We start from the raw sequence: 24,191 nt of genomic DNA on the forward strand, positions 1-24,191 counted from the left end.
ATTGTTTATTTTTAATACTTGATATTTTAAAAATGCCTATAAAGCAGTATTATCTTTTTCCTTTTAACCAGCATCATAGTATCATGATGAAGTTTTTCTTTACGTTAACCTTTTTGTGTGTGTGTGTGTTGGGGGGTGGTACATGGTTCGAGAATTGAACCTGGATGTCCCACATGGCAGGCAAGCATTCTACCACAGGACTACCCATGCACTCCCTACATTAACCTCTGAAATACATAAAAACTCTAAAGTATTTTTGAAATCTGGACATCGTTACTGTTGATATTCATAAGAAAGACTAAGTTCTGCAGGTTTTAGAAAGTAAAATGTTTAGAAAGGGAGCTAACAGATGATACTGGGGAGTACATTGAAAATACTCACCATATATAAATCTTTTTGTTTTGTTCTTATTTAAAGCCTTTCTACTTGTATATTTGAGGCATATAGATAGCCAAATTACAAGACACAGTTTCTCCATCTCCTAGGATCATAGTAAGTCCACCCATGATAATTAAGCTGTTAGTGGAATGGCGTTATCTCCTAATGTCTGAAACAATCAGGTCTTTTTATGAGGACATCTGTAATGCAAAATCCATGGTGTCTATTATACATCATCCATTGATATCAGCTGAGCTGTTGAAAATTCCTGTAGAAAGAACAAATAGGTTGATGGTCCTATCCAGGAAAATCTCTTCAGTAACTGCTCTCAGTCTAATTTCAGCAAATAATGAAGTCTTCAGTATGACTTCTTGGAAGAGGCATATCAAGGTAATCCAAAATCAGGTTACCAGCATCCTTTCTTTTTTTTTTTTTTTGGTAACAATACTGTTCATACTAAAATGTAATTTTCATGAGGGCAGGAGTTATGTAATGTTGTATTCACTGTTGTATCCCTAGTTCCTTGCACAGTGCCTAGTGGGGATTTATATATATATGATTTTTTTTTTTTTTTAACAAATGATTTTGTATTAAGATGGAATCTTGGGATATTCTTGTTGAGGCCTTGTGAACGCCTTTCCTTTTCTTGGAAACTAGAAAGTGTGCTAGGTCTGAGCTCCTGTCCAGTTTTTCTTAGCAGCAGGTTTGTACTTCTCTTTCTTATTCCCTATGCATAAAGAATAGGTATCCTAGGAAATTCAGGAGCCCCCCAAATAGGGCAGTTGTGTCATTAGCTTCAGCTTCAGCCTCTCACTAAGATATAACTTAGGATGAGACACTGGTTGAGAAAGGTATCCTGTCTGTTTTTCTGGGAAGAGGTAGCTCAGAGGATGAAATTCACAATTTTGCATAGTCTTCTTCAGAAGGTGAGTAGACAAGGTTATAGGGTCTAGAAAGAATGAAGGGAAATTATAACACTAAGGGCAATGAGGTAAGTCATTTTGTAGTACACTTGTCTAATTTTTAAGTGTGATTTGGTTCAGGCAGGATCTGCAGACTGGTTGACAACCATTTAGGGATTTACACGTGTACGTTTTTGGTTCAGGGATCATATAACCTGTGGGAACTAGGTACACTGAAATGGAGGTTAAGACAGGGGGGGGGGGTTGGAGCAAAAGAACCATGAAAGCATCTAAATATCATGGGAGTGGAGTACAGCATGATACTATCCATTTTTGTTTGAAGCATCGTGCCTATAACAAGATTTTTGTTCAGAGAGGTTTTAAAATTATTTTGTGTTTTTCTCTTAACTCAGCTATTCCAAAGACCTAATGCGCTTGCTGTCCAACAGTTGACAGCCGCTCAACAGCAACAGTATGCGCTGGCAGCTGCTCATCAGCCTCACATCGGTAAGTGCTTATAGCCTAGATGTGGTCCCTAAAGTGGGACCTCCATTTTAGATCAGCAAGGTGCTGTGAAACATTAGATTGATTGTAAAAGTTAAGAAAAATCCCTTAGACAGGGTAAATGTCCTCTTCCTCTTATATAAGGTCTCCAGCCATTGGAGATGTTTTTGGCATCACCTTCTAGGCCTCAGCTCATAAGACTTCCTTCAGTATCCAGCTATTTTCCTTACCTCAGTTGTTTCAGGGTTTAAAATATTTACTACAGTAGTGACTAGCATAATTGTTTTGGTACAATTGGGTGAATTTAAGTAATGTCCTGTAACTATATCAACTTTTCATCTTATTAAGTACTTATAAATCCATTTCCCAGGCAGAGTATGTATTGACCATTTAAGAAAGTACTCTAATGTAATTACTGGTTTTTAAGGTTGCTTTTTTCCCCTCTAGCAATTATTTAAAATTTGACCTAAGTTTTAGTCTAGACCTTTTTTCTTGACCTTTTAAAGATCTCTTCAAAACAAAGTATTAAAATCATAAGCAAGTAGAAGCGTTTTTTAATGACAATTAAATAAATTAAATAAAACAAATAAAAGGGAGATCACCAGTGAAGGATTGTGAAATGTTATGGAAGAAAAAACTTGCCGTCAACCTCTGTGAACTAAGCTAGGCATTTGGGCCTTTGTCTGGCTCGATGTGATATTTTATAGTTGTTGATGATAGCCTTTAGAAATAACCGTATATTTTCTTGGAGGAAAACCTTCTGGAAAATTGTCTTAAATAGAAACAAGTCTTTCTTTCCAATCATTGCAAAAGACTCTTAAATTGCTGTATTTTAGCCTGCTATATTTTAATAATTGTGCCGAAAGTATTGAAAACTTAAAACTGTTTAAACACTTTAAATTGTTTTTCTTTAGTGAAGGTATACAAAAAACAACAACAGAAGGCTAGATAAATGTCACCATGATCTTCAGGATAGTGGTTATTTTACCTTTTAAAACTCTTATTTACTCTGAATCTATCCTATCACTCTTCTCTTTCTCCCCCCCCCCCCCATCTTTAGCTTGGAACGAATAGACAAACTGTGTAGGTATTTGGTAGGGCTGCAGTTTTTAGTCAAGTTTGTTTTTACTGACAGGTATGTTTTCAGCAGGTTTAGCTCCCGCTGCGTTTGTCCCCAATCCATACATCATCAGTGCTGCTCCCCCAGGAACGGACCCATACACAGCTGGATTGGCTGCAGCAGCGACACTAGGTGAGACATTCTGCTGCATGAGGGACTTTTTCACCTGCTAAAGGATCATTTGAGATGGGCATGTATTCTTTATATTTTCCCAAATCCATGTCTCCAATGGAGATTTCTTGTGCCATGTACCTGCCAGCAGGATATTTCTACTTAGCTGTCACATAGACACCTCAGACTTGAACATGTCCAAAGGTAAATTAATCACGTACAACCCCAGATAGGTATTTTTAATTTATGGGGTCACCGTTGCTCATACATGTTTCTGGAATGTTCCCCTTTGCCCAAGTCATCCTACTGCCTATATTCTACCATAGTTCAGGACCTTATACTCTCTACATGACTTTTGCAGCTGGGTTCTCTTAGGTATTCCATATTTGCTTGCCTCTCCCAGCCCCATGTTGGTCAAGAAAACTGTCTCAAACATAAACCTTACATTTCAGTGTTGAGCTTAAAACCCTTCATTGATTGCTCCCATATCCACTTTAATATGGCATACTGTGGTTATTTTTCTTTTATTATTTTTTAACGCAATTTTATTGAGATATATTCATCACATATTGTGTATACATCCCATGATTAATTTTAGAACATTTTTATTACTCCATAAAAGAAATAAAAGTAAAAAAGAAACCCCCAATCCTCGCATACCTCTTGTGTTGTCCCCCCCCCATTATTGATCCATAGTATTGGTGTGGTTTTATTTGTTACTGTTTATGAAAAAATATTAAATAATTATTGTTAACTATAGTCCACAGTTTGCAATAGGTACATTTTTTTCCCCATGTACCCCTCTATTTTTTGTTTGTGAGGGGGGAGAGAAGGGGTGCTATATGGGCTGAGAATTGAACCCTCTGGGTCTCTCATGTGGCACACATTCTACCACTGCATACCCCTTTATTAACTCCTTGTAATAGTATCTTACATTTGTTCTAGTTCATGAAAGAACTTTTTTTATGTTTGTACAGTTAATCACAGTTACTGTCTGCCACAGGATTCCCTTTGTTATACATTCCCATGTTTTAACCTGTAACTTCCCTTTTGGTGACGTACAAAACTCCCAACTTCCCATTTCTACCATATTCACACACCATGCATTCAGTTTAGTTAATTATTCTTAAAAAAACTTGATAGTATCATCTCTATCCACTTCTGAACGCTTAAGTTCAACCTAGTTAAATGTTCTGCACATATTAAGCAACCACTTCCTATTCTTTAGCCTCATTCTATAGCCTAATAACCTGTATTCTTTTTTTTTTTTTTTTTTTTTTTTTACATGGGCAGGCATCGGAAATCGAACCCGGGTCCTCTGGCGTGGCAGGCAAGCATTCTTGACTGCTGAGCCACCGTGGCCCGCCCAATAACCTGTATTCTTTATTGTATATTTATGAGTTTAAATATTATAATTAGTTCACATCAGTTATTTTTAACATGGTTGATCATGAGGGCTTTCTTGGGTGAGTGGGAACTATTCCTTGGAATCAGCATCTTTAAGGAGCTGCTAGATAATTTTGAGGATTGGCTAGGGGTAAGTCCTACTGTATATGTGGGTCTCTCCATGATTTTTGCATGGACTTCTACACACACACACACACCATTCTCTCTCCTTCAAATTGGCCACCATGTATTCTGTTGGCTCATACCATGTATTCTAGCAAAACTAGACTTCTGTGTCTTTGCTTATATGGTCTCCTTAGCCCTGTATAGAAGCGCTTTTCCCCATTCTCTGCCTCAGGTGCTCCTTAGTTGTCATTATCACCTCTAGAAAGCCTTCCTTGCTGACTCTTCCCTTTTCTCTTAGTAATTACTACATTGTATTTATTTGCTTGTGGATATATATATATGAGTGTAATTTTCTTTCTCTTGAGGCTAAGTGTTTTTGAAGACAGGCACCTTTGTTATTTTTCTATGTAGCACAGTTGTTGTTACTGTAATGGGGTCATAAATGTATGATAGATTGAATTTAACATTAGGACTAACTGTATGTCTTCCAAAGTAGGTATTCTTCAGGGGCAGATCCCTCCAAGCCATGGCTAAATATTACTTTAAGATTTCATTTCTGATTATATACCATATTATTTGCAATTATGAACTTAAATGCAGTATATAACTTCTTTTCTTAATGAATTTTTAAGACTTGTTCACGTTTTGGCATGAGTTGTGATGGGAACATAATTAGTATATGTGCTCCCCCAGTCTTTGGAGAAATAGAAAGCGGTTCTATTTCTTGCTAAGGATTTCTTAGAATGATCCTTGCTAATATTAATATTTATTATTGAATACTTATTATTCGCCAGGCACTATACTGCGTGCTTTTCTTTCAGATGAGTTGTTTTGATGATGATCTTACACATTAGGAAATTGGGACTCAAAGAACTGCTTTGTTTGAGGTCATGCTTCTTAAATGTTGAGAGTTAGAATTTGAACCTGTTCTAACTCCAAAGCCTGTATAATTTGCCACTACAACATATAATGTCTTTTATCTTGAATTGGCTTTTCGGTGTTTTCTACAAAAATGTGTTCTTCCACTAACTGGATATATGTTATTTGGAACAAAGAACTTATCTTAGAGATGATGTACTTACCCTCAATGAGATGATAGTTTATTAATGAAAATCTTGCTTATTTTATACTCATCAGCTGAGCCAGTTTGAAAATAACTTTTAAGTGCTTTCACACAGAAAGGACATTTTAACTATCTAGACTATGGAACTATATGAGGTGCATATATTAACATAGCTTTCTTAAGGAATTCTTTCACTCTTTACTCAGGTGCACTTTCGTATGTTTTATAGTGGGCACCTTTGCTGATAAACAGAGCTTCTTGAGCTTGGCAAAGCCCACAGTGCAGAAAACATCAAAATTGAAATGCCAGAGCATGTTATTGGCATATTGAATCATATGATTTAACCTGATTTATTTGTATTTTAGAAGCTTAAAATGGAGAAACAAAGCACATACCAACTCATTTTGACATAATGAGATGTTTTCTTCAGAGTGTATATACTATTTGAAACAACTCTCTGGAACTCTGTAAGATGTGATTGTTATTATTAATCAAAATTACACATATTTAATTCTGGCCTTTAAGTTAGAATGTTTAAGTTGGTCATGTGTTTCAACAGAGTTAAGAGGCTGGCTTTGAGCCCTTGACCTAGATGATGAATGTGCAGCCTTGTTGTTCTTTAGCTAAGAGCTTCATCAGAGAATTCTAGGGGCTAGATTTCTTTTGCGCCCAAAAGCTACCCCATAGCCTCTGTGCTGCCTTATACTCTTTGGGGCCAAGATGGCAGCTGTAGCTTGCTGCCAGAGAAGGTGAGCAGATCAAGCGGATTAAAGCAAAATGCTTAGTTTTGTTTAGGATACACAGCAGTTCTGTAATAGTGAATCTAAGTTGTGGTATATTTTGTCTATTTGTGTTCAACTTCATAAATTTAAAATTTTGTTTATTAATGTCTGAATATACTTGTGTAGAATCACTTTTTATGATGGTTAGACCTATTTTAAAAATAGACAGGAAAACCAAGTCTCTGGACAGTGAGCAATGGAGGGTCAGTTGAGTGTCTGGGTTTTGTCCTTAGAAGACTGATTTTCATGCTTCTGGAGTTAAGGAAGCTCCTGGATTCCTGTCCCTATCATTTACCTCAAGAGCCTCGAGCCTCTAGCTGCCCATTCTTACCATTGAAAGAGAGGTACAACTTTAATCTTTTGTTCTATTCCTTTAAGCACATGAACTCTCCATTTTTCTTTTTTTCAACAATAAATGTTGTCTGTATCCTTGCGTCCTTTCTTTCTCAGGGAAAAAATCATGCCTTTTTACTGACCAAGCCAATTCCTCTGTTGTTCTTAAATGCATTCCTTTCAAATTCTGTTTTCACTGTGGGTGTCTTCAACTTTTTGTCCCTTACTGACTTCTTCCTCTGGGCCTGAAACATATTAGTGATGTTAGAAGAGTTTGGTATAGGGAACTTGGTTAATGTTTTCTTATTTTAAAAAAATAGAATTAATGATTAGAACATATCAATACATTCTTAAATTAATATTTTACAGTAGAATTTGCTGAGTTAGATATGCCAATCTGAAAATGACTTAAGTGCTTTCACTTAAAGTTTCTTTTGGAAACCCAGATGATTCTTATAAGTATAAACTTTCTTTTCCTTTCTCTTGCTATTTTAGGCCCGGCTGTGGTCCCTCACCAATATTATGGAGTTACTCCCTGGGGAGTCTACCCTGCCAGTCTTTTCCAGCAGCAAGCTGCTGCTGCAGCAGCAGCAACTAATTCAGCTAATCAGCAGACTACCGCACAAGCTCAGCAAGGGCAACAGCAGGTAAATATAAATGAAATTGACCTCTATCTACATGTGAATTTTAGTTTTGTATAGAATTAAAATATAATGTTACAACTAATAAAGAAATATTGTGAATGCATGAAGTCCCTTCTGTGCATGTGTATCTGAGTTCAGGCTCAGATTTAACTCGTACTTAGTGGCTTACTGCATACCTATTTTGTATCAGTTGCTTTACAGAGGAGGAAACTGCTTAGAGGTTTGTTCAGATAAGGTTTAAATAGCTTATAAGTGGCAAAGTGGGTCTACCACAGTATTGTTGCCTCCTTAAGTAGCATTCTCAGATCACTTCAGTCTCTTATAAGTGGCTTGCCACCAAAGGGGAATGTACTGGTTCTTTAGACTGCTTATTTATATTACCTGTTTGATTGCATATAAATCCTAAACCTATCATAGAGGCTGTAACTTAGTAATAGTAGTTTTCAGTTGAGGATGGGAAAGGACAGTTAACTACAAAACTATATTCTTTTCTTTTCTTTTAATCAGGAGCCAATTTTCTCCTGATTGTTAAAAGTAATACCTCTTTTTTGCTTAAAATTGTAGTAAATTGGTAAAACTTAAAAAAATTCTCATCCTCATGTTGGAGAAAACCAATATTAATATGTTTGGCTTCTGCCATTTTAACCTTATTATTTAATTTCTTTAAAAATAGGAATTATTCTGTCCACATGGCTTTGTATTCTGTTTTCACATTTTCCCATATTATTTAATGTATTTTTAATAACATTTTTACTGGCTTCGTGTAGAGCCATCATAAATCTCTACCATACTTTATTTCAACTGGCCTATTAATATTTTATATTTAGCAGCAATATTTTGGTGTTATAAATAAGACTAATTAATATCCTTTGCAAATATCCATGGTTATTTCATTCCTAAAAATGTAATTTTTCTGGGACAAATGAGATGAGCATTTAGGCTTTTGATATGTATTATCAAATTAAAGCTGTCTTTTGAGGCAAAGCACCATGCTCGTATATGAACATATGTTATGATGCAAATAGGAATCCTTTACTCATTCTTAACTAAGAGAGTATATGTTTAATTTTTATATTTTCCACAGAACTATAGGAAAAACACAGGTCTTTAAAGTCTAACTATTTTTTCCTGAGTCAATATTTTTCCAATAAGGCAGATTATTTGGAAGTCAATAATTTTTTTTTTTTAACAGGATACAATTCTTAGTTACCCAGTTGCTGAAACAGATACCATACAGTGGATTAGCTTAAACAACAGGAATCTATTGGGTTATAGTTTTAAGGCTGGGAGAAATTCAAGGAGACAGCAAGGTGATCGATGCCTGGTTCTCAAAGACTCCTGGCGATCCTTCAGTCCTTGGCTTTTCTGTCATAGGACAGTGCTCATGGCTGCATTTTTTCCTTTCTCTTCCTGGTTCTGTTGACTGTCAGCTTCTTGCTCTTCCTGTGGCTTTCTCTCTCGTGTCTCGTTTCCTTTTCTTACAAGGACTTTAGCAATATTGGATTTAAGGCCCACCCTCATTCAGTTTGGGCCCACCTTACTAATAACATCTCCCAAGGTCCTATTTCCAAATGGCTTCACAGTCACAGTATCCAGGGTTGGAATCTGAACATACCTTTTTTGGGGGACATGACTCAGTCCTAAACAGAGTATGTAAGTGAACTCAGCAAATACCTTGTTGAAAGAATGAATGATCTCTATTAAATAAATTTCCTATAGCTTTGTGTGTTTCTATTATTTCTTTGTGTGATGAGTTCTGTGTTTAAATGACTTCTAAATCATTGTGGATTTAAGAATGAAGTAATTGCCATCTTTTAAAATTTGCTCTAACGTAGTGGGCAAATTACTATTTATTGAACAAGTTCTATGTAAAGCTAAGTGCCCTACATATTATTTCTATTCCTTATTCCAATTCTTCATAAATAAATCATATGACTTCCCATTTCACAGTTGAGGAAATAGAATTTGTGTGCCCAGGGTCTCGGAAATATTAAATTGGTAAAATTTGAACCTAAGTCTCTGCTCAGAACTTTCTCTGTTTTCTGACCAAATTGCAATGTCTGGGATTTTAGAAAACCTGAGATTGGATCTTTGTCTTATCATTAACTGGCTCAACCTGTCTGAATCAACTTTTATTAGTTGTAAAATGGTCAGTGATAACCATTTGCATTTCAGAGTTTTCTGTCATTCACACTTAAAAATCCTACTGTGCAAAAGTTAGCATTCATTTTTGATAAACAGCCATTGTTTAGTGCAGTGTGGGGGGGGGTTGCCAGTTTTTTGAGGGAAATATGATTTTCCTGGTGAACTCTTTCATCGTAGTAACTGAAATGAGGGGCTTTATTTAAATTTGCTTTGGGCCTCTTTGGTCTTGACATTTTAACAGAAAACAGTTATTGTTTCTAGGTACTTTTGGAGAGTTAGTGGCATTCTAGCCAAAACTCTATCTTAACTTCTGAATTCCTATTTCATCCTTCTTCAAGATTCCTTTGTTATCTGATAAAAACTTCATTCTTTCATATTCCCAAATGCTTCTAAAATTGAAGAAATTTCCTGGGTGTTAGATTGAAACCATGCACAAACGGTCAGGTTGGTGGGGATTTGGTGTTTGATGATGCGTTCTGAGAGAGGAATTTAGAATGACTTCTGAATTTTCTAGATTGGGGGAGATTATACAGATGATGATTTTACCAAGTGCAATGAAAACTATAGAAGAAGAAATAATTATTAATTAGAAAGTCTCCACTGAACATCTGCTTCCTTGTTATTTACTGATATTTTTCAAATGCTGTGGTAGAACAAACTTTTGAAAAGATATTTGAATCTCACGCCTATGTTGTCAAGATTTATAATAAACTAACTCCTAGGAGAAGGTTTTGCAAATAGGTATTCATTCATTTTTATTGATTTTATTAGACCTTAATAAGTTGCTTGTGAAATCTTATGTGTTTGGTTTCATAAAACCCATAGAACTGACAGGTATTGATAAAATTAAATGTGAGTAATAGGCAGTTAACTTAAGAAATTTAGTTCATACTCATGGGTACCACTCATATTTCTAGAGAGTGGGGAAAAAGGGAAACATACTTTGCTTTTTTTATTCAAACAGTACCTCTTTCTTCAGGCTCTTTCGCCCCTTGGACCACCAACCCCTCACCCCTCACCCCTTTCCCTTTATCCAAGCCCCTAACCAAACATAAGCCTAGGTCATTATGCTCAAGAGAACAGTGATTCCATTGCTCGGTTTTTCAGTTCTTCGGCAGTTTTGAACTAATCTCTTAGAGTAAGACCTCTTCTGGGTAGGCATCTTCTCATTCTTGGCCCAGACACTCACCTTTGCAACCCCCCTTGACTCCTGTGTGTATGCACTCCTTATGTAATACCTGTTAGACTCTTTAGGTCAGTTACGAACAGGAATGAATTGCATAATAATTTTATAATAGTAATTATCTATTGGTTATTGGTTATCTGTTAGATGCCAGGCATTGTGCCTTGCATGCACTATTTTCAGTCATCCCAACAAATCTGTAAGATAAGCTGTTGCTCTCACTACTTACAGAGAATGAAATAAGAGACTTTGGGTAAATTAAGTGGCCACACATCTCTTCTTGTCAATATGGACAATGGTGTTCACCTTATACCCAATTAATACAGAATTGATTATAAATGTTATTTCTGTTTTACATTTGTCACTGAATGGTACCAAGAATAATTTAAACCAGCTTCTTGACTACATGCCTAACTTTTTAAATAGCAGAATGAAATTGATCTGATAAGAACTTTGCCTTTGAAAATCGCAAAACACGTTGTTAAAAAATCTGGTAATTTTAGCCTTGGTCTGTTGGTTTTGCATTTTTACTTATTGGAGTATATAGATCTTGTGAAATACATTTTTCAGAGCATTTAGAATAAGAATGATTTACTGGCATCATAATACCTATGTTTCATTAATAAAAAATATAGATCCTTTATCACAGTGGCAGAACTGGTATTCTGCACTGAAATGTCAGTGTTCTTGACTAATACTCATCTCCATTTAGATTGCTGCGTGTTTGTGGAATTTGTGAGAGGAGAAATAGAAACAGTCAGGTCAGAAGCCTCCTAAATCAAATCTGGTGAGCTCATTTGGGGCCATTTGGGCCTTGATGAATGGGAATAGTGTTAAAGAGCAGAGAAAATGTTCTCATTTTCCATCTAAAGAGAATATAGCTTCTTTTGTGTTTTTCTAGACACAGATATTTTAACTTAAATATGTGAGTAAATTATCCCAGTTCACCTTATCTGAAACATCCCTGTACCCCAAGTTACAGTCTTTCTTCTTATCCCACTTTTTTGTCAGTGCACTGACATTATGCTATATAGTTCCTTGTTTAAGGTCTGTCTCTTTCACTAGAAAAATAAGTATTCCATGAGGGCAGGGACTTTGCCTGTCTTGTTCATTGCTCTCTCTTTAGTACCTGCCATATTGTAGGCATTAAATATTTGGTTAATGAATCAGTCATCACTTTCCTATAGTTTTTGGCCACTTTTAAAGGTAATAAGTTCAAGCTAAGAACAGTAGAAGGAAATTTCACTATATGATATGTTATTTAATTGAATTTGTATCCTTACAGCCATGCCATATAAAAACATGGTAGAGAAAATGTTTCACAACTATTAGTTTTTAAAAGTTGAATCAAATTGAGCACATCATGGGGCTTATATACTTCCAATGAGAAGAAAGTAGTTGATTTATTTGTTTATCATTCCCAGGTTCTTCGTGGAGGAGCCAGTCAGCGTCCTTTGACCCCAAATCAGAACCAGCAGGGACAGCAAACAGACCAACTGGTAGCAGCTGCAGCAGTGAATTCTGCCCTTGCATTTGGACAAGGACTGGCTGCAGGCATGCCAGGTGAGGCTGCGCTGTTGTTCCTAATGCCTTGACAAAAATTTGCTTCTTGGGGTCAGTTCAAAGGAGAATGGGCAGTGCTTTCAGCTTTCTTAGGCTTGTGATTTGGGGACTGGCAAGGATGACACACTTGCCCTCACTTAGAACATAGTTCATTGATGAGTGCATCCAGTTGTTCTGAGCCAGTCCTGAGTTGTATGTTAAAAGTGAATGTCGGGCCACGGTGGCTCAGCAGGCAGAATGCTCGCCTGCCATGCCAGAGGACCCGGGTTTGTTTCCCGGTGCCTGCCCATGTTAAAAAAAAAAAAAGTGACTGTCCACACCACTTGGAATATGCTATTTTTTCCTTTGGTGGTGATCTGTTTTCTCCCTCAGGCTTAGGAATAGAAGGAATGGCCAGGCTACTTTACCATCATTCTAGGACTTTAGTCTTTATTCCCACTGTTTTGAACAGCGTGATTAGAAAGAAATTTCTGGCACCCTTAGATAGGGTTAGCTCTTGTATTTCTAGGGTTTTTCCTGAGCCATTAGTGAAGGTGCTTTTTAGCTGCCTACTTTGAGATATATATGTACACACACACACACACACACATGCACGCACACAGCAGCTCAATTCAATAAATTTACTTTTCTTGGCTCAGTTAACACCTGGTTCCGTGCTTTGCACTGAATGGAATTTAGTATGAGGCTCTTCCTTTGAAATAGGTCTTACGAGACTTCAGTTTAAGTGTATGTAACCTTATTGGGTGTGTCACATAGCCAAATTCATTGATTCATTTGTGAATTCAGTGAGCTAATTTGTATAATTTGTTTTATTAGTTATAAAGCTGTTGTTTTGTTAGGAAGCCACCTTCAGTTCCTCATGTGGCTCAAACTAGAATTTAGAGATTCTATCCCATTTGTTATTGAAAAGGGCCTTATAATTGAAGGCTATCCAGGTTTTTCTGGCTGACTTACAGGATATTTGTGTTTAGATGATTATATGACATGAAAATGCTATGATTGTTATGTATTCAAGGCATGATAAGAAAAAAAGTATCAGTGTGTGGTTGTTGGTGATAAGTTTGGGTAGCCCCCACACCCTTTAGCATTGCCAAAGTTGCTTGTGTTTAGCTTTTGAAGAGCGCAGATATTTCTTATTTTGCCAAATTACTTTTCTAACACTTAGCGGATGGTAACTAACAGTTATCTACTTCTATTGATCACTTACTATGTGCCTGATATTATGCCAGTGCTTCACATTCCTCTTTTAGCTTAACCTTCACAGGAGCCCTTACCCGGTAGGTACTGTTATTATCCTTATTTTGCAGATGTGGACATGGATGTCCAGAGATAGGGTCATACAGCTACTTACATGGTGCAGCCAGGAAATAAATCCAGGTCTATCTGATTCCAAAGCTGTGTTTGTGATTATTTTCAATTTGCTGGCATCTAGGAGACATTTATTTGTTTGATACATATTTGTATTCCCAGGTTATCCTGTGTTGGCTCCTGCTGCTTACTATGACCAAACTGGTGCCCTTGTGGTGAATGCAGGAGCAAGAAATGGTCTTGGAGCTCCTGTTCGACTTGTAGCTCCTGCCCCAGTCATTATTAGTTCCTCAGCAGCACAAGCAGGTGAGCTTACATCTTAGTAGACCCATGTCAGAGATTTAAAAGGGGAGACTGATAATGGCATTCTTAACATAATTTGAAACACGCTAATTATTTGACAAATTCTCAGTATGACACTCTACCCTGTAATATTTCAAAGAAAGAATCAAAGGTAAGTTCTGATTCTGTCAAGAACATGTACCAACAGCTAGTTAGTAGCCAGAAGATTAGCAACAAGGACTGGCTCCACTGAGAATATACTCACAGAAAATGGCACTGTTTGCAGAAGTCCAGGGCTAATTTTTCAGAAACCCAAGTCATTATTTTATGCTGATAATTATGATCTTAATTAGTAACTATTTGGTGGGTGGGCTTCGGGGAACAAGGGTGGAGGGTGTATAGGGGAACATTTAGAAGACAGCAGCATGCTAAACAGTTTTAGTAGCAGTGTGAATGGCATGGTTCTGGAAAAGAAACCTTAATGTAGATATTTGTGGAATTTAAGATTTAGAGAGGTTATTGTATTTAAAATGAATACATTTGATATTGAAGAGTCTCAGACTCTTTAAAGATACTATTATAGTGATCTTGCTTCAGTGATATTTTGGCTTCAAAGTGAAAGTAGAAATAGAAAATAAAACCTTCAGGTGAAGGAGTCAGTGACAATTTTGCACAGTTCTTTATAAGGTTTGTTTTTCCCTTGTAAAGGTAAGGCGGCATTGAAAGGTTTTCAGAAAGGATAAAAATATAGTTTGGAACTGTGGTCAATCCCTTTCATAGCCAAATATTTTGCTTTTCTTATTCATAGCTGTTGCAGCGGCCGCAGCTTCAGCAAATGGAGCAGCTGGTGGTCTTGCTGGAACAACAAATGGACCGTTTCGCCCTTTAGGAACGCAGCAGCCTCAGCCCCAGCCCCAACAGCAGCCTAATAACAACCTGGCATCCAGCTCTTTCTATGGCAACAACTCTCTGAGCAGCAATTCGCAGAGCAGCTCACTGTTCTCCCAGGGTTCTGCTCAGCCTGCCAACACATCCTTGGGATTTGGAAGTAGCAGTTCTCTCGGTGCCACTCTGGGATCAGCCCTTGGAGGGTTTGGAACAGCAGGTAGAAATCAAGACTGATGCACTGTTAAAATGGAATTTCAGTTATTTTTATAATCTTTATAGAGTACTGGCAATGCATGGAGCCCTAGACAGGTACCACAGCCAGGTATGGACCAAGCCCTGTCTTAATACAGTCAGCCCACGTATATTTGTACAACTAGGGGTTTCTTTTAGGTTTATGCTTATGTTACTACTTTTACATGTATAGCCAATTTGTTTCGGGGATTAGAAAACAAGGAGAGCTTTTTCTAGGTATTGGGGAAAGTGGAGGAAAGCCCAGAAACGTGAATATTAAAAAATCTGAGGGAGAGCAGCTAGAAGAAAAAATCTGAGATTGGAATGGTAGCCCATGACTGACTCTGGGATCCGTCCTGTAACTGCTTGTTGAAGAGTACTTTGAAAATTACTACTTTTTTTCTTTGTTTACTTTATATATATGTTATATTATACAATTAAAAAAAGTTAAAAAAAAAAAAACTCGTAGAGGAGGATTTACTAAAAATCAGAGTAGAGTACACCATAATTGAAGGTGAGACAATATCATCAGCTGAAGGTCTTAAAGAGTCATGGATTATAGAGTCATGAGTTTTCTCCAGTCTTTTGGGAAGAAGGATATTTTACCAAGATATTTTAAATGTTTTGATGAGAGAACAAAGCAGGAAGTAGTAAGGTGAAATAATGGGTTAATTGCAGTGGCAGTGGTTGTAAAACAATATCATCTCAAACAGAAGGACATGTTTGAGAGAAAGTGTCTTAATTGAGATTGGGGGCCTAATAGTAACTCTTGATTGAACCCTCTAAGAAAACAGACTTTAATATGTAAATCTTGTATAGCGGGGCAATATCCCATTTACCAGTCTTTTTTCTGTATTCCATTTTTCTACTAGAATCCTTTGGGTTGTGAAAGGCATTCTTTCTAGCCTATTTTCTTGTATTTTTTCTGTAGTTCTTGTGGTCATCAGATTTTTTTTTACCTTCTCTTATCTCATATGACCCAAAAAGAATGTAAATTTGGCATGCATGTGATGGTTTGAACAAAAGTTTCATGATAACCTGAGCCATATCCTCTTTATAACTTCGTCTGACACTAGAACTGCTGCATTAACAGTTTGTCTCTGCTGACAAATTTGCATTGGTAAGGAGTCTGGATTAAAGTGTTATGAACAGGTCACTGGGCTTGTTCTCTGAAGAACAGGCCTGTTCTTATCTGCATTGTTTTAATTCCAATTTAGTTGCCAACTCCAACACTGGCAGTGGCTCCCGCCGCGACTCCCTGACTGGCAGCAGTGATCTTTATAAGAGGACATCAAGCAGCTTGACCCCCATTGGACACAGTTTTTATAATGGCCTTAGCTTTTCATCCTCTCCTGGACCCGTGGGCATGCCTCTCCCCAGTCAGGGGCCAGGACATTCACAGACACCACCTCCTTCCCTCTCTTCGCATGGATCCTCTTCAAGCTTAAACTTGGGTAAGAACCATTATTCTAACCTTGAACCTACCAACAAGGATATTAGAAGTACTTTGCATAAGGACACAACAATCCATTTATCTTAGAAGTGTCCTGGGTGTTCTGTGCCTTTCTTAAGTACCTCATATTGCTCAGGCTATACCTAGACAGCATAACAGTTTTGGATTTAGAAATGTTTGAGTGCATCCCTGTATATTTACTTCAGCATTAGTACAAACATCTTGTTCTTTGACTGCTTTCGAGATGTCTTTCCTTATGAGCTCAGTAGAGATTCATTTAAGTAAAGCTGGAAAACAGAGAAGTGAGAAAAAGAATGTATTCCCCAATATTATTACTTGAAATACCACCACAATTAATATTTTGCATTATTTCTTTTCAGACTTTCCCCCACTGTGTATACATCTAATATCTTGTGTATTTCACATAAAACATTTTTGCCAGAATCTTTAAAAGTTTTATAATACTTTCTTAAACTGTGCAGTGTACTAATGAGAAGATGTGTATTTCCCTATCACATATTTAAGTGGTTTTATGTATGGGATTTAAAAATATCAGCATCTAAACTCTAGGAAATCAGGAAGTAAAAGAGATCCCAAGCAGCAGAGTATAAGAATGTAGAGATTACATTAATATTTTTGGTGGCAAATTTCTAAATCTTTCAGGAGGTGTTTTCTTGTCTCAGGAACATGGGATGTGTGCTCTCACTACTTCCCCATTCCCAACTTTTATTTAATGGAGTTTGGATTGTGAGGTACCGATTATTTAATAATTGGGGAAAGTTGAGGCCTAGAAGTAGGGTGAACATATATTGTGCAAGCCAGGACACTTTTGAGGGTGAAAGGGATAGTATTAATAATTACTCTGTGATAACTAGGTCTAAATCAGGACCATCCTGGGCAAATTAGAAGAGATTCTGTTTTTAACCAACATGGTTATAAGTGGCTCCGTGGACTCAAAAATATCTTTCATTAAGAAAGACAGATGGGAAATGATACATAAAAATTAAGAAAAGGGTGAAGAGAATAGGGAAATATTCTCCAACAACTCACAAAATTTTAGAACTAGAAATAGTATCTTTGAGTTTGAAAGAGATGAGTTTTCAGTCAAAACTATATATGTATATATATGTACCTATATATTAGATGTGTGTACCCTGAAATTTCACACAGTAAAAACTAAAGCTTTAGAACTTGTTGTCTTAGGTTATAAATATATGGACATTACATTAGAGATGTTGTAGGGGAGTTCTTGTTTGATAGGTCCACGATGAATGGATAGTTAAGGGAATGGGTTCTATTGCGTAACAGTGTTTGCTGATAACAGAATGCCTGGTTTTTAAAATTCATAGTTAATGTAAAATCAGGAGGGATGGGTAAAAGTCCCAGTCTGATTGTTTGGATGGAAGGAAGGAACTAATATTTATTGAAAAGATATTACTTACAAGTGTTTATGGTTTTGGGTCCTGTACCTAAGAACTCTAGAAGGTATTATCTCCATGGTAGGTATAAGAATGAGGAAACTGAGTCTCATAATTTACATACTTGCCAGAGTCTTTCAGATTTTAACAAATTTAGAATTCACACCTTTTTATCTTTTTTTTTTTACTTCAAAGCAGTGTTTATCCTTTCAGATGTCATGCCTAGGATATCTTTTGAAACAGTGTATTATCAGATTCAGGAATGTGACCTTCTGTTTCCTTAATTAAAACATTTGAAGTGAGTCAGATCATACTGAGTATTCAGTAAATCCCGCAAACTTTTTTCTGTATGTGTGAAGAGCCAGCTAGTAAATATTTTAGGCTTTGTTGGCCAGATGGTCTCTAGTAAATACTCAACTCTGTTGAACCTTGAAAGCAGTCACAGGCAAAAATGTAAATGAACAAGCATGGCTATATTCCAGTAAACTTTATTTACATGAGTAGATGACGGGCCAGATTTATCCTGTAGGTTGCAGTCTGTCAGCACTTGAATTAAATATCATGGCTCTTGGTTTGTGAAACGAGCTGGAAAACCTTGTTTGCAAGCCTTTCCTTCTTCCAATATATTGATGTTTTCATGAAATACTTTTCTTCTTAATTTGGGTTTTCCCTATGGGGTAAGACATAACTGTAGGTGTAAGTTATTTCTTGTTTTGATGACTCTTTTCTGCCTGCTTAGTTTTACATCTCCCCCCTTTAAATACTACCTTGTTCAAGCGATTTTAGTTGTATGCATTTGTACTGGACTTCCCGTTGCTACATGTAGTACATAAATAATGCATGCCATTCTTGAGGAACATTGTGTCTTGACCCATAGAACATTGCCTCAGCTCAAATCTGTGACCTTGCAAAAAGGTTTCTTTTGTTTCTTTGTCTTAACTTAGAGAAAATAGAGGTGTGGTACTTGGTGTTTGACAATGTCCATAAAAAGACCTTAAAGAAACACTTTTAACCACACATGTATTGGACCATGTCCAGTAGAGCTTTTACTATTAATACTATTCATATTATCAATGAATATATATATGGTGTATTATCATATGGCAATGCTATCACCAGTCATTGGATCACTAGCAACCATACCAGAATTTTATATTCAACACAATGAACACAGCTAGTTAGTAAGTGTTTGAGTGCCCACACTGGTATATCTCTCTCTTATCCCAGTGCAAATCTTTTCATACTTCCAATAGGTTAGGCATATATTTGGATACTCTCAAAAAATATTAGTAACCAGTTTAGTAATTTTTTCTCATTATTTATTCAACCATCACTTATTGAGTGTCTAAATAAGACCCTTCAATGGTTTTTCCATTATCCATTGTTTAATGTCCAAAATACTGTTTTTTTAACCAACATTATTATATTTGACATCATAAAATTCACCCATTTCAGGTATACATATCAGTGATTTTTTAAATAACTTTATGAATTGTGTAACCATCATCATAAATCCATTTTAGACCATTTCATCCCCCCCAGTTAATCACTAATCTACTTTCTGTCTCTGTAAATTTGCCTTTTCTAGTAGGTGTGAATTGGTATTTCATTATGATTTTAATTTCCATTTCTCTTATTCCTAATGATGTTGAGTATCTTTTCATGTACTTATTAGCTGTTTGTATATCTTTGGTGAAATGTCTGTTCATATCTTTTGCCCATTTTTTGATTGGGTTGTTTGTCTTATTTAGTTATGAGTTATTTGTATATTTTGGTTACAAGTCATTTATTAGATACGTGTATTGCATTTATTTTCTCTTTTTTTTGGCATGGGCAGGCACTGGGAATCAAACCGGGTCTCTGCATGGCAAGTGAGAACTCTGCCTGCTGAGCCACCATGGCCCACCCTATTGCATATATTTTCTTCCACTCTTGTTTTCATTGTTTAAATGGTATCTTTTAAATTGCAAACATTTTTAATTTAGTTGAGGTCCTATTTATCAATTTTTTTCTTTTATGAATCATGCTTTTGAAATAGTATCTTAAGAAATCTTTGTCTAACCTAGGATCTCTAAAGATTTCTTGTTTTAGCTCTTATACTTAAGTCTATGATCCATTTTGAGTTCATTGTTTTATGTGGTGTGAGGTGGGGGTTATGTTTTTGCCTGCAGATATCCAGTTGTCATAGCACTGTTTTCTTCCCCCCAAAAAACGTTTAGTGATTTGCGGATATCCAGTTGTCATAGCACTGTTTTAATTTTTTTCCCAAAAAAATGTTTAGTGATTTTCAGTGTATAAGTCTTATACTTGTTTTGTTAAATTTATTCCTAAGTATTCTTTTTGTTACAATTATGAATGAAATTTAATAGAATTTCGGTTTTGAGTTGTTCATTGCTTGTATACAATTAAATTTTATATATTGACCTTGTATCCTGTAATCTTATTGTACTTGTTTACTAGTTCTGTTAATAATAAGTATTAAAACTACTGGTTCTAGTAATTTTGGGTGGATTCTTAGAATTTTCTATATATAGGATCATATCATTTGCCAATAAAGATGGTTTCATTTTTTCCTTTCCAATCTGGATACCTTTTATTTCTTTTTCTTTCCTGATTAACTGGCTGAAACTTCTAATACTATGTTAAATGGAATAGGTGACTGTAGGCATTCTTGCATTGTTCTGGATCTTAGGGGTAAATTGTTTAGTCTATCACGTTTATGTATCATTACTGTAGGTTTTTTTTTTTTTTCTTTTTTATTTATTTATTTATTTATTTTTTTTATTAACGGAAAGAAAAAAAGAAAAAAAAAAAGAAATTAACACAACATTTAGAAATCATACCATTCTACATATGCACTCAGTAATTCTTAACATCATCACATAGATGCATGATCATTGTTTCCTAGTACATTTGCATCGGTTTAGAGGAACTAGCAACACAACAGAAAAAGATATAAAATGTTAATATAAAGAAAAGAAATAAAAATAGTAGTAATAGTAAAAAACAACAACAACAAACAAACCAACAAGCAAACAAAAACAAAAAAAACCCTATAGCTCAGATGCAGCTTCATTCAGTATTTTAACATGATTACTTTACAATTAGGTATTATTGTGCTGTCCATTTTTGAGTTTTTGTATCTAGTCCTGTTGCACAGTCTGTATCCCTTCAGCTTCAATTACCCATTGTCTTACCCTGTTTCTAACTCCTGCTGAACTCTGTTACCAATGACATATTTCAAGTTTATTCTCGAATGTCCGTTCACATCAGTGGGACCATACAGTATTTGTCCTTTAGTTTTTGGCTGGATTCATTCAGCATAATATTCTCTAGGTCCATCCATGTTATTACATGGTTCATAAGTTTATCTTGTCTTAAAGCTGCATAATATTCCATCGTATGTATATACCACAGTTTGTTTAGCCACTCTTCTGTTGATGGAGATTTTGGCTGTTTCCATCTCTTTGCAATTGTAAATAACGCTGCTATAAACATTGGTGTGCAAATGTCCGTTTGTGTCTTTGCCCTTAAGTCCTTTGAGTAGATACCTAGCAATGGTATTGCTGGGTCGTATGGCAATTCTATATTCAGCTTTTTGAGGAACCGCCAAACTGCCTTCCACAGTGGTTGCACCCTTTGACATTCCCACCAACAGTGGATAAGTGTGCCTCTTTCTCCGCATCCTCTCCAGCACTTGTCATTTTCTGTTTTGTTGATAATGGCCATTCTGGTGGGTGTGAGATGATATCTCATTGTGGTTTTGATTTGCATTTCTCTAATGGCCAGGGACATTGAGCATCTCTTCATGTGCCTCTTGGCCATCCTTATTTCTTCTTCTGGTAGGTGTTTGTTTAAGTCTTTTTCCCATTTTGTAATTGGGTTGGCTGTCTTTTTGTTGTTGAGTTGAACAATCTCATTATAAATTCTGGATACTAGACCTTTATCTGATATGTCGTTTCCAAATATTGATTCCCATTGTGTAGGCTGTCTTTCTACTTTCTTGATGAAGTTCTTTGATGCACAAAAGTGTTTAATTTTGAGGAGTTCCCATTTATTTATTTCCTTCTTCAGTGCTCTTGCTTTAGGTGTAAGGTCCATAAAACCGCCTCCAATTGTAAGATTCATAAGATATCTCCCGACATTTTCCTCTAACTGTTCTATGGTCTTAGACCTAATGTTTAGATCTTTGATCCATTTTGAGTTAACTTTTGTGTAGGGTGTGAGATATGGGTCTTCTTTCATTCTTTTGCATATGGATATCCAGTTCTCTAGGCACCATTTATTGAAGAGACTGTTCTGTCCCAGGTGAGTTGGCTTGACTGCCTTATCAAAGATCAAATGTCCATAGATGAGAGGGTCTATATCTGAGCACTCTATTCAATTCCATTGGTCGATATATCTATCTTTATGCCAGTACCATGCTGTTTTGACCACTGTGGCTTCATAATATGCCTTAAAGTCAGGCAGCGCGAGACCTCCAGCTTCGTTTTTTTTCCTCAAGATGTTTTTATACTGTAGGTTTTTTTAGATGCCCTTTATGAGGTTGAAAAAGGTCCCTTCTATTGCAGTTAAAGAGTTTTTGTCATGAGTGGATTTTGTATTTTGCTAAATGCAGTTCCTCTGTCTATTGAGATGATCATGTGATTTTGTCCTTTATTCTGTGAATACTGTATATTGATTTTACATTCCAGAGATAAATCCCACTTGGTAATGTATGTAATCTTTTTTTTATGTACTATTAGATTCAGGTGTTTTTTTTTGAAGATTTTTGTATCTATATTCATGAAGGATATTGGTCTTAGTTTTCCTTTCTTGTGATGTCATCTGACTTTGGTACCATAAAATTAAGTTGAGAAGTGTACTATAGCCCTCTATTTCTGGAACAGAGGTTCCAGAAATAAATAAAATAGAGGTATTAGTCTTTAAAAACGTTTGACGCCATTCGCTAATGAAACCAACGAAACCTGGGCTTCTCTTTGCTGGAAGATGTTCAATTACTAATTCAGCTTACTATAGCTGTATTTAGATTTCCTATTTCTTCTTGAGTCAGTTTTGGTAATTTGTGACTTTCTAGGAATTTGTCCATTTCATCTAAGTTGTTGAATTTGTTGATGTAAAGTTGTTGGTAATTTTTTAAAAAGTGAAATCTCTTTCCCTTTTACCCTGTCTCAATCCCCTACTTCCATGTTCCCTATACATATACATGTGCGTGCATGAACATGCTTGATCATACAAATAAAAATTTTTTATGACTGTAAAAAGTGAACATTATAAGTTTTTGTTTGGTTTAAATATGTATCTTGATTTGAAATTATATTATTATTAACATTTTATTTTTAACTGGATCTGTATCCCTCATTTGTAGCTTATATGTGAGTTAGAGATGAGTCACCTATGCCTACAGCTTCTAGTTAATTCAAGTTACCATCTCAGAGAAAAAAAAGAGTATGGAGTGTGGATGTGTGTGTCTCAAAAGTCTGATTCTTACCTTAATGTGTCTCATACTCTGCCTACTCACAGATCTCCACATCTTACTCCTACCTCCTCCCTATTTCCTAGAATGCCTCTTGCTGAATTCCTATTTTCAGTTTTCTGTACAATCCCCAGGTTGTACCTTTTCAAATTCTTAGCATTTAAGAGGTAGCAGGTACAATTTATTACTATGTGCATGTTTGGCAACCGCTAGACTTTTCCTGGGCCCTGGAAGAAAAGTGTTGTACTGTACATTCCCATAGGGTTGAAAATGCACTCACGAGTTCATACTCAGTCCTGGAAAAAGAATTTAAGCATTGAATTTTATTGTTGTGATAGAATTCTTCTTAGTAATAATGTTTTTAATATTGATTCATTCTGTCCTTTAAACTCAGTATGGCCTTTAATCTTTTAAGGAAAACAAACCTGAAACAAAGAATGTCTTTTCTCACCTCCTGCCTGAACTGAAATAGTAGTTTCTAACTATGTTAATTCTAAGTTGTCATATGTGTCTATAGGTACCTGCCAGTCTAAATGGAAATGCAGTCTTTTGTGCTTGGTCACCAGGTTCTCAAAAAGAGACATCATCTATAAAACTAACCATGTGAAAATTCAACTTACTTTGGACTCATACATAGTATTATGAACTAAAGACATTCTAGCATATATAAACTTAAGACTTCCTTGGCATGGTATTAGGTAGTTGGTTGGTAGAACTTATTTTAAACACAATTTAGTAAACAGTATTGTCTCTGCCAGTTGTCAGTCACCTTGGAGATTTTTCTTTAGAGGTGTGAAGGCAAAGTTTTGCACATTGAACACCAGTTAGATCTCTGAGTGCAAAAAGCAACTAAACGAAAATATTCCACATAGCAAGGGGATGGTGTTCTAGATGA

At 36.0% G+C, this 24,191-nt stretch overlaps 1 protein-coding gene and 1 non-coding gene across 17 annotated transcripts in view; both read left to right on the top strand.

The window, feature by feature from the left end:
• The window catches only part of PUM1 (pumilio RNA binding family member 1), a 148,115-nt gene that overhangs the window by 98,697 nt on the left and 25,227 nt on the right, over positions 1–24,191 (top strand). For 11 of the 16 annotated variants that reach the window (XM_077150529.1, XM_077150528.1, XM_077150522.1 and 8 more), the window contains 7 exons: positions 1,694–1,787; positions 2,920–3,036; positions 7,201–7,352; positions 12,102–12,240; positions 13,711–13,854; positions 14,639–14,935; positions 16,167–16,403. In XM_077150529.1, coding sequence (XP_077006644.1) covers positions 1,694–1,787; positions 2,920–3,036; positions 7,201–7,352; positions 12,102–12,240; positions 13,711–13,854; positions 14,639–14,935; positions 16,167–16,403 — 1,180 coding nt within the window. The remainder of the gene's footprint in view (positions 1–1,693; positions 1,788–2,919; positions 3,037–7,200; positions 7,353–12,101; positions 12,241–13,710; positions 13,855–14,638; positions 14,936–16,166; positions 16,404–24,191) is intronic. The other 5 variants (XM_077150530.1, XM_077150525.1, XM_077150526.1 and 2 more) reach the window with 3 other exon arrangements.
• LOC143675359 (small nucleolar RNA SNORD103/SNORD85) lies at positions 12,349–12,424 on the top strand. The gene has a single exon (XR_013171585.1). It is a non-coding gene; the product is annotated as a small nucleolar RNA SNORD103/SNORD85 (small nucleolar RNA).

This window comes from Tamandua tetradactyla, chromosome 2 (genome assembly GCF_023851605.1).
Source record: "Tamandua tetradactyla isolate mTamTet1 chromosome 2, mTamTet1.pri, whole genome shotgun sequence".
Taxonomy (NCBI): domain Eukaryota; kingdom Metazoa; phylum Chordata; class Mammalia; order Pilosa; family Myrmecophagidae; genus Tamandua; species Tamandua tetradactyla.